General features: G+C 37.4%; 1 protein-coding gene across 4 annotated transcripts in view; it reads right to left on the reverse strand.

Annotated features, from left to right (window-relative positions):
* LOC108904088 (oxysterol-binding protein 1) overlaps positions 1-11,748 on the reverse strand; it is a 47,215-nt gene that overhangs the window by 15,738 nt on the left and 19,729 nt on the right. For 2 of the 4 annotated variants that reach the window (XM_018706501.1, XM_018706499.1), the window contains 5 exons: positions 7,231-7,419; positions 6,741-7,005; positions 2,852-3,020; positions 1,332-1,510; positions 991-1,277 (listed from right to left, as the gene is read on the reverse strand). In XM_018706501.1, coding sequence (XP_018562017.1) covers positions 991-1,277; positions 1,332-1,510; positions 2,852-3,020; positions 6,741-7,005; positions 7,231-7,419 — 1,089 coding nt within the window. Of the gene's footprint in view, positions 1-990; positions 1,278-1,331; positions 1,511-2,851; positions 3,021-6,740; positions 7,033-7,230; positions 7,420-11,748 lie in introns of all 4 variants that reach the window. The other 2 variants (XM_018706500.1, XM_018706498.1) reach the window with 1 other exon arrangement.

Genomic DNA, 11,748 nt, shown 5'->3' on the forward strand with positions numbered 1-11,748 from the left:
TCCGGAAAGAATTCTGCGTTGACAACACCACAATAGTCGAAGAAAACAGTCATCATGAATTTGATTTCTGATCAACTTTCGACGTGTTTTTTTTTGGTTTCGGCTGATTAAAAAAGCCCCATTTGGAAGCTTGTTGCCTCGTAAATTCGTAAACCCATGTCTTGTCACCGTTTATGACACATTGCATGAATGTAGAGTCTGAATTAGCTCATTCAGGTGAGCAATATGTTTCCGACGCTCTATTTTTGAAGAAAATTCAGCTCTTTTAGAACCAGTCCTGCTGCAATGCGTTTCATACCCATAACATCAACTAAAATGATGCCAACTGATTTGTGGATAAGTTTCGTTCACATGCCAGCTCTCTCAAACTATAACGACGGTTTGTGAGCACCATTTCCTTTACTTTATCCATGTTTTCTTCAGTTGAAGAAGTTGAAGGAGGATCAGGACGTGGCAAATCATCGACCACTTCTCGATCATATCTGAATGCTTTGTACCATTCGTATGCTACGATTCAACACAAGAAATTCCGTTGCTAGCACAAGATTTCATCGAAAACGAAATTTAAATTTATTTTACACGGAATGTTAACGAATTACGACGTGGACCTCCCAAGGGTATTTCCCTTCATATAAAGACACAGATTTAAACAAAAATTATATATCTAAACATTTACAATTTTTATACGCATTTGAACTATGTTAAGAATGTGATAAAATGTATGTAGTAAAATTTAACCATTTGGAAGATTAAAAAATCATACATATTTATAGATTAATTACTCATTACGCTTCATTTAATTTTTACTATGTTGCCTTGATCTATCGTCTGCCCCACGATGTGAAAAATCTTATAATTACTTTCCACCGTTTTAAAAAGATATATTGGAATGAGAACGGTTCTATTGTCTGTCCTTTGTAAGGTGAAATACAGGTAACCGCGTTGCTTTTTAGCTTTGAACAAAAATAATTTTGGTTTGAACAAACTCACTTTGCGGCGTAGTCCAATATGTCGGCGTACTCATAGTCCTCCGTCAATCGTTGCAGCATGGACAACGGTTCGCTGAAATTCACCGGCATCGGTATCTTGGACAGGTCCTTTCCTATACAGTTCTTCATGATACTCCACAGATTTAGGGGGTAGTTGGGCTTGTCGGGGACTCGGGTGCGCCGTTGTCGCTTACTAGTATTTGAGGCTGCCGTATTTTCATTTGTTTCCGCGCTCCTCTCTGTGCCTGTCCGCGATATATTCGTATGTTTGCCAGTCACCACTACAACCTGAGAAAATGGATTAGAGGGATACACACGCACGTCCTCGACATCGAAACTTACCTGTTTCGTCTCACGTGTCTCCTCGGTTTCGCTAGAGCTGTCTGAACTGTTACGTCTGTGCCCTGTACGGATATTCAAGGTGAAGAGATCGTCACCGTGTTGGTTCGGAGTGCCCCCACCTTCAGCTAGAGCGTCATAAAATTCATTGTCATCTTCCTCCTCGTTCTCACTGGCACTAACTAAAATTGTAAAAAGGAAAATAAAATATCGATGGCGACAGAATTGGGGTACAAATATTAAAAAACATTATTACGATAACACAGAGAACGGAACTTTTTATCTATTTTCATTTTCTATCAACGGTTTGGCACAGAAAAATTGTTTAAATCGTCACACTGACATTATCACGAGTACACAAAATAAAATATCTTCTCTTACAAAGTACCTTGACAATCACATTTGTACCCCAAAATCTCACTAACTGTATACATTTTTACTACACAATTACGGCATAATATTGAAAATATAAATAGATTTACTTTAAAAGTTATGTAAAATTTTTATGGGCCATTAAACTGTAATGATTTGAACACTGCGAATTTCTCTTGTTGAAAAAACTAGGTTATGTCATCTATCAAAGTCAAACATTGGAAAGTCACGGAGCACTGGATGTTGAAACTGAACGTCTGAAAATCTCCAAGGCGTATCGTAGATGCCTATATTTTCATGCCATTTAAAAAATTGCAGCAAAGTTCACCACATCACTTTTTAGGTTATGTCCGCCTAATCGCTAGAAAATCGAAGGGAAGGCGCGAAAAACTCACCTTTTCCTCGAGGCACGACGTGTTTGAAACGGTTTTTCATAATAATCGACAAGCACGGGAGCCTAGACCGACATTAAGAAGCAACAAAAACAAATTAGTTGGCGATAAGTTCGACCAGCTGATAATCGAGGGCGAGAGGCGAGGGGCTGGTGGAACTAGTCGCGCCGCAAGGAAGCAAACAATATTCGTTGTTTGCGCTCGTTCGCCAAGTTTCACCGAAAAATAATTGGGATATTTCGTCGATTACAGATGTGCATTGTCACTTCAAGGATTTAGATACGCTCGATCGGGATCGTAGGACCGTTAATATGTATAAGGTTAATGAAGAGCGCATAGGCTTTCATATTTCATTGGTCCGCCGACCGCGAGTTTTTTAAGGAGTAGGCGGCTGCCGATTGATTGGAAAACAAATTACTATCGTGTCGCTGCCCCGCAACCTCTAACAAAGGTAGCCGTGACTTTAATGATTCGTCGCTTTAACGTGGCCGCGAGATCGATAAGATTATTGCCTCAAGAACAAACACTTTTATGAACGTGGTGTCACTGATTTGAGCTGATTTTCTATATAGATTTTAACGACTTTAAATGCCCGGAAAGAAAAAAACATTCCAGTGCAAATCACACAAATTAAAATAATTTCCATGGATAACGCGATCTACAGGGTGACTATTCTATAAACACCCCGTATATCTGCTTCCAAAGCACTAAAAACAGAAAAGACGACATGGCTAATGTTTTTTTTTTCAACTAACTTACTTGCTGGCCTCTGTGTGTGAGCGTTGGCGGCCTGTTCAAGCTTCGAGTGTTGTTGGGCCAAAGTCTCCACCATGTCTTGAAGTCTGGCCCTTTGCTCTTTTTCGTGTTGCAAGGCCCTCACCAGCTTGTGCCCATGATTGTGGGCCGTCTTTAAATACTCACCGCAAGACTGCAGCAAAATATAACACAGGTATAAGAAAAATACAGGGTGATTCATTAGTAATAGGACAGAGCTTAAGGGCATGTTGCTGACCTCAAAATAGAGCGATTAAGCCAAATATGCCTTATCCGAATGTTGCTCCTTTTCGATCTACAGGGTGTTAAAGTTGAAAAAATATTTTCGATTTTTTTAAATATCTTGAGCATCTTTGAACGGATTGTCTTGAAAGTTTGTACACCTATGTTTTCTGAGGTGGTAATTACGGAAATGGTAACTATTTTGCAATCACATCTAGGATGCGCTAGTTGTAGTGTTCCGTCGGAGTAAACATATGTCAAACTTTTTTGTCCTTCAAAAATCTGAATTTCCAATAAGAAATTATTAAACTACGTTCAATTCTAAATAAAAAAGATATACCTGTTAAAAATCGATAAACTTAACCGTTTTCGAAATAAGAACGATTTACTATTTCTTTACAAAATTATTTGTTTGAACGTACGCCTTTAAATAAGATGACTTAATTACGAATTAAGACAAACACAGTAACAACTGAAAATTTTATTATGCTTAAGTCTAATTACAAAAGATTCTCAAAGTGGCGACCATTGTTTTCAATACATTTTTTTATTCTCTCGTTAAAATTTTGTCTGACACTGAATAGACTTCTTTGTTGGTCTCTGATAATGTTAACAGATTCTTGTATTTTTGCCCACAGCTCTTCTCGAGTATGTATAACATCTTTATAAACTAAAGATTTAACGTTACCCCAGAAATAAAAATCTAGGGGATTTAAATCAGGGCTACGCGCAGGCCAAGGCACTTCGCTGCCGCGACCAATCCAACGGTTTCGAAAACTTATATCAAGATATTCTCTTACTGGTCGGGAGTAATGTGCGGGAGCACCATCATGCATAAACCAAAAGGTTTGCCGTAAATTTAAGGGGATATTTTCAAGAACGAGTGGCAAGTCATTTGTTAAAAAATTTAAATAATTTTCCCCATTAAGTGGACGGGGTAACACAAATGGTCCCAAAATGTTATCGGAAAGTATTCCACACCAAATATTTATTGAGAATTCATGCTGAAAATGTTGTTCTCGTGGCAAGTGAGGATTTTCCAGTTCCCAGGAATGGCTATTTCTCCAATTAAATACACCGCGCCGGGTAAATGTAGCTTCGTCCGTAAACAATATTTTATTATAAAATGTAGGGTCAGCATTTTGTTGCCGACGAAGAAACTGTGCGAACCGAAATCTACCAGGAGGATCTTGTGGCATCAACTGTTGAACCGGACGAAAATGGTAAGGATACAATTTTTCTTTGTGGAGTATTCTGAAGACGGAAGGCTGACTTACACCAGTAGCTGATGAAATTCGGCGTGTGCTTGTTTGCGTGTTTTCGGCAATTCGCACTAAAACATCCTCTTCTTGCTCCGCCGCTAATACTTTAGGCCTTCCAACGTCTCGTTTAGGGCGAAATGATCCCGTTTCTCCTAATCTGTCGTACAACGTCTTGAAAAGCTTGTGGTTAGGTTGTCTGTTATTTGGATATAACTCCAAGTACCTCGCTGCTGCATGACGACCACAATAATTTTCTTGGGCATACACACATACCATGTTTCTCATTTCAACAAACGAATAATCATTATGACGCGGCATTTTAATGAAAAAAATCACAAACGAAGAAGAACTAAACTGTCTAGTATTTATAAGTTGCTTAGAATTGACATAAATAATACATGACATTTCATTGACAGCGGCCTACTTCATTTAAGTCATCTTATTTAAAGGCGTACGTTCAAACAAATAATTTTGTAAAGAAATAGTAAATCGTTCTTATTTCGAAAACGGTTAAGTTTATCGATTTTTAACAGGTATATCTTTTTTATTTAGAATTGAACGTAGTTTAATAATTTCTTATTGGAAATTCAGATTTTTGAAGGACAAAAAAGTTTGACATATGTTTACTCCGACGGAACACTACAACTAGCGCATCCTAGATGTGATTGCAAAATAGTTACCATTTCCGTAATTACCACCTCAGAAAACATAGGTGTACAAACTTTCAAGACAATCCGTTCAAAGATGCTCAAGATATTTAAAAAAATCGAAAATATTTTTTCAACATTAACATCCTGTATCGAAAAGGAGCAACATTCGGATAAGGCATATTTGGCTTAATCGATCTATTTTGAGGTCAGCAACATGCCCGTAAGCTCTGTCCCATTATTAATGAATCACCCTGTATATTTATATACAGGGTGTCCGGGTTTATACTTCAAAAGAGACAAAAAACACTGGAACGGGGGTGAGTTCCTCTTGGAAAAACAGTTGTGGTAGTTCATATAAAATGTTTCCCATTAAAGTTGCATTTCCGTCATACAGGGTGTTAAAATTGTTAATTTGAAGAGGGTTTTTCTAAATTATCCTTAAATCGACTATAAAGATGTCAATTTGTGCAAACCATTTTATTACAAATAGCAGTGGCGTGGATGCGGGTAGTTTGTGGGGTATAATTCTAACAGCTTTGCAAACCCCAAAGGATAATACAAGACCAACTAAAAATCCCCGAATCTTACCGTCATCAGTTGTAATGATTCGTTTACAATGAACATATTTTTTCAAGTTAATATTTTTAAATTCTGCTGTTTTATGTGAGTTACAATCTTCATTTTTCTCGAAAAATGTACTTCCTAACGATTTTCAAGTAGTACACCTTATTTTTGTATGGTCTTTTGGGGTTTGGAAAGCCGTTAGGATATTTAAGATATTAACGACTTTTAACATATTTTTTCTTCAATTAGACCCCTCAAACTACCCGCATCCACGCCACTGCCATCGGGATTAAAATAGTTTCTGCGTTTTCCGTAAGAAAAATTGATATTTATTCGTGTACAAATTTCGACAAACACATTTATCTTTAGTCGATTTAAAAAACGCTATCCAATAGGAACTCACTACCCCCTCCCTCCTCCCAGTTTTTTTTTAAGTATAAACAGGACTTCCTGTTCCTGTATATTTTCGGTAATACGGATTTATTAAAATTAAATCAACATGTTCCATGATGTCAATTGTGTGACAAATCTGACAAGTACGCGTTCAACATTCCACTGTTTTATCGTGACAAAGCTATTGGGACAGTCGCAGTGATCGATTTTCCTTGAAATATTTGTTCTACGTAAAAAAAAATTAATCGGGGCGAAACGATAAGTTTTGACAAAGTGTGGCCTGATAAAGATACGTCATTCTGATATCAGACACAATAATTGAATCCTTGTTTGGTAAATGTCTGGGCCTAATGTGACTTGATAATCGCGTTTTGCTACAGGACCGGCTTCGCCCGATGAGAAAGTGCGAGCTTTGCGAATTACGCGATAAGTGATAACTTTACGTCTCAGATTATTTAAACGCAAATGCAAATATAGCACATAATCCCATTTGATGTATTTAAATATAGGACTCGATTTGGTTGAGCAGTTTATAGGGCAATTATTTCAATAATTTCTAACTTTTTATGAAGCAAATGAGGTAAGGTTATTTTTAAAATGATAAAATGGATATTGCTATATTTAATCTTTGTAAATTTGGGAAATAAAAATATATTTGAAACTTTACAGTTTGTTACAATGAACTAAAATGCATCGTTATTTTTAGAATTCTGAAAATTACGGATTTTACCAATTAAAATTTCGAAGTATAAAATGTAAATATATAATTTTTTTCTCACTCACGTTTATCATGGCGTTGGTCGCGATCCTGAAGAGCGTAGCCCGCTCGCACACCTCCTTCGTCTTGCTCTGGAGGGCCTCGGAGTCGGCGTTGGTCTCCATCTCGCTTAGGGGTTTCGTGAGGTTCTTCCAGTGCTTGGCCAGCACATCGCTGCAGGTCTGCAGGTCGTTCAACTGAGATTCTAGCTTCCTGACGATGCCCGACCAGTCCTCCGGGACGCCGTTCACCTCGGCCTCCTCGTCGTCCTCTTCTGACTCCATGTTCCTTCTGGAAAAATCACCGGAAGTCAACTGCCTAGAACCACCTACAACGTAAGGCCTCACATCTGACGCGTCACCACCTAGTGACGTCACTACCAGTTTTCTTTCATTGAATTTTTAATAAGTAAATAAATATCCTTTCGTTCGTTGCTTTACCGAACGACACCAATATAGTGACGTCACGTCACTCTAATGCCAGCAATACGCAATAGAGTGCCCCGTCCATACTTACATCGCCTTGGCCTTAGCCAGCTCAAGGGCCGTCACCCACTGTTGCCTCTCCACCTCCGTGGAGGCCTTGATGTGGAACGTCTGGGTGCCGCCGTTGGAGATGACGAAGGTGCAGGTGTCCACGCTGTAAATAAGGGCTCCGTGCAGGGATATGCTGCCGCGACACGTGTGGGCCATCTCGGCTTGATTTCTGCAAGAAAAAGAACGCCCAGTAGAGCGATAAGGTTGTATAGGAAAGAAGACGCACTGCAAAGAATTCAAACTCTGATCCCAACTTTATTAACAAAGTGCTATGGACGGATGAGTGTTCTTTTAGCCGTACTGGCATTTTAAATAGGTAGGTACCGTACCACTCTTTGAAAAGCAATAAGCTACATAATAACGTATAAGTACTACAAACTGAATAGTTAATTGAACGTATAATTCTACAAGCTCATGTTAAATTATAAAACAGTGACAACTGTTTATTCGTTGTCGTGCACTAAAGATTAAAAACGCATTAAAAGCTAGGTTAATGACCGAATATTACGATAGATCAAGATTCACTCTCGATAAACCTTTGTGGGTCAGCGGTCAGGAGCAGTCCGAAAAGGGGGTTTAAATGATTTAAAAATATAAAGCGTAATTCGTATTGAACTCATTTTTCCCTATCTTCCCTTAAAATTAATGACATTATGACTGAATCACCCTGTATACAGGGATGGCCAGAAGTACGGAATAAAATTCATATCTTTTGAATGAGTTAATTTTTTTTAAAACGCCGAAACACGTTAACTGATTTTGATTTTTTCCCATCTTTCGGTTATATAATAATTAATTTTTCTTCAACCCCCTAACCCCCAGCTACCCCTACTTTTTTTTTCAAATGGAAACATAAGGCATGAGGGGGCTCGTTGAAAAGCTTATAGAAAACCGAATCCAGCCATACCAAATAAACAAGTTTTATTTTTTCAATAACAAGTTTTTTTTCATTTAGAAATTGAAACAACTAGATAATTTACAAAAATAAACTCAATGTCGCAAATGCTGAAAATGTCCTCCATTCACTATTTGGCATTCTCCAAGACGATAGTAAAAGCTGTCCACAGCATTCTGAATGACTTCAGCTGGTAAATTATGCATCTCCGCCCTAATCTTGTTCTTTAAATTCTCAATATTATCCGGTCTGTCCTGGTAGACTCTTTCTTTCAAATATCCCCAAAGAAAATAATCCAGGGGTGTTAAGTCGGGGGATCTTGGCGGCCATTCAACTGTACCCCGTCTACCAATCCAGCGATTTGGAAACATTTCATCTAAGTATCTTCGAACATCAATACCAAAATGTGGGGGAGCGCCATCTTGTTGGAACCAAATTCTTTCATTCGGTATATCTGGATCAATTTCATGAGGGAAAATCACAGCTAGAGCAGGTATCAGGTCAAATGTTAGGAAATCCAGGTAGCGTGCGGCAGTAAGATTTTCTTCAAAAAAGAATGGGCCCAAGATTCTGTTGTTGATGATACCTGCCCATACATTAACTTTTTGTGGATGCTGCGTATGCGATTCGCATGTCCAGTGTGGATTTTCCTGGGACCAAAAGCGATAGTTGTGCCTGTTAACCACTCCATTTAAATAAAACGTAGCTTCATCCGAAAAAAGTACGTCTCGTTGAAAACCATTATTGTCGTCACACCGTCTCATCATTTCTTCACAAAATTGTAATCGCCTATCATAATCGTCTTCCAAAAGCTCTTGGACAAGACATACCTTATAGGGGTGGTATTTCTCTTGTTTCAGAAACATTCGAATTGCAGTTCGAGAAGCATCGTGATTGCGGGCCAATGAAACAGTTGAAGTATGAGGATTTTCAACAAGTTCTAATGCAATGTCTAATTTCTTTTCTTCATTCAAAGCACGTGCCCGTCCAGTTTTGGGCAAAGTCTGTACTGTACCGTGTTCCTCAAATTTGTGAAATATTTTACTAACTGTCCCTTGCGAGATTTGGTTTTCGGGATATTTCGCATTAAATAAATCGCGCACTTCAGCCTGACTTCTTATTTTGTCTCCACATCCAAGCAATATCAAGATTTCGATGCGTTGCCTTTCCGACAATACCATTGCAATTCAGTAAATAACTTGATTTTGACACAATAGTAACGTTTCGAACTCCAATTTACAACTAAAGCGAAAAATTAACCAGAAAGCCTGGCAAGTAAGTGGTGCCAAAAAAACGCAACATAAAAAATATATCTTTTTTGCGTTAGCAGTGATAGGTACAGTTTCAAATTCTTTATTTTATTCTGTGCAAATTCATGGAGGATAACACTGAAGATAATTAAATTTTATTTCACTTGTTAAGTAGGTGTTTTATACAACCCTAAAAACCTTGCTATTGAAAAAATAAAACTTGTTTATTTGGTATGGCTGGATTCAGTTTTCTATAAGCTTTTCAACGAGCCCCCTCATGCCTTATGTTTCCATTTGAAAAAAAAGTAGCGGTAGCTGGGGTTTAGGGGGTTGAAGAAAAATTAATTATTATATAACCGAAAGATGGGAAAATATCAAAATCAGTTAACGTGTTGCGGCGTTTTAAAATAAATTAACTCATTCAAAAGATATGAATTTTATTCCGTACTGGCCATCCCTGTATATAAAAATCAATGTTAGTCTGCGTGTCTGCACTTATAGATTCGAATATCACTCGATCGACTGAGTTCAAGTTTATGGGTTATGTTCGACATATTACTGGAAAGGTTTAGAATGTAGTTTCAGCAATTTTCAGTAGGTGCATTATTACCATACAATATTGACAAACTATTGAAATTGCCCTGTCGCTGCGAAACGTGGCAGGGTTCAACGAGTTTTAAAAATAAAATTGAGATTATTAAATACAAAATTAAGATCATCTTCATATCGTAAATAAAACTGAAAAGATTAATATTTAGAAAAAAGCCTTTATATACAATTGACTAAAACCCAACACATAAGAACTGAGGATGTGATAATAAAAACGACGAAACGTCGATAAAATGCAATAATGTTTTTTTGTTATACTTTCTAACCCAATCCAGACCAAAAAAAGAAAAAACTAACAACCGGAGGTCACCAACAATTATTTAAAAGAATAATATTGGATTTCAAACTAGATAAATATATCCACGGTTCTGTGCTGCTCTCTCTTGCATTCGTACGTACAAATACACATGGTTTCGCAAACATATTTCACAATCCGATTAATAATTTGTATTGTAATAATTAATATATATTCAATTTTCACTTTTGATGACGTTGTATACATTTTTATGCAACAGGTTTTCTCGCAATCGAATATAGGTAACAAAATTAAACAATTTGTTGCGATGTCATTGTTTTTTATTTCTTCTGAAGCTCCTCAGCAATAATCTAATTTGCTAACAACTGTTTTGCAATACACATTTTAAAAAATTTTTTATTTTATAACTTAGATTCGTTAATACATATGTATAATATTTAAAAAATTAACATGCTAATACTTTGTTTATGATAACACGGTAAATATATTTTATGACAGGATATCCTTGACAAAATATGAAAAAATTCCAAACAGTTTCAATGTCACGATCTTTCCGGGGGAATTTTTCAACATTTTAGATTAATTTTTACAACATGAATTTCAATCTTGTCTGCGCATATAGTGTTACAATTTATAGGTGTACAACTGGAGAAAACACAGTGTAATTGATGTAACTAGAATGAGATATAAATGAAGGTCAAATATTTCTTATTTAGTAAACCCTAAGCCTCGTTGCACACTAGCCGGACCGGCTAACCGGACCCGGCTATCCGGATCCGGCTGGCTCTTTCACACGTAAATTAATTTTCAAACCGGTTTGGCCGATATTAGTCTCATTGTCAGTTGCATTTTTATCACGACAAGAGATGAATCGTAGACGCATTGCAATTATGTGGCTTGGCTATTGCCGATGTCGTCGCAATAAAAAAAAAAAAACAAAAAATTCCGGCTACAACCCGGCGGCCGTTTGCCGAATAGCTCCTTCCGTCACGTGTGAAAGCTGCCATAAGACTCTGTACACCTTGCTGCTGGCTAACCGGATCCGGTTAGCCGGTTCCGGCATGTGTGCAAGGGGTGTCATGGCGACCGGCTACAACCCGGCAGACGTTCGCCGGATAGTTCCTTCCGTCACGTGTGAAAGCTGCCATAAGACTCTGTACACCTTGCTGCCGGGTAACCGGATCCGGTTAGCCGGTTCCGGCATGTGTGCAACGGGTGAAAGAACAAGCACATTCGAAAACAGTAATTTTTCTCGGAATTGAAGGTACATTTTTGGAAATAAAAAAAATAAATAAAAAATAAGCGTCTAAAAAATAAAATAACTGGAAATATCTTCTTAGCATACCGGGACAAGTTGTCGTATGTTTACTTTATTATAAAGGTGTTAAGTTAATTTACTTAAATAATTTTAAAGAATTTTTTTAATAATCTTATCAAATGAAGTCAAGCAATGTTCTTCGATACCAGAAATCTAGGTATGCACAAAAT

Source organism: Anoplophora glabripennis, unplaced genomic scaffold (assembly GCF_000390285.2).
Source record: "Anoplophora glabripennis isolate ALB-LARVAE unplaced genomic scaffold, Agla_2.0 scaffold7, whole genome shotgun sequence".
NCBI classification, from domain to species: Eukaryota; Metazoa; Arthropoda; class Insecta; order Coleoptera; family Cerambycidae; genus Anoplophora; species Anoplophora glabripennis.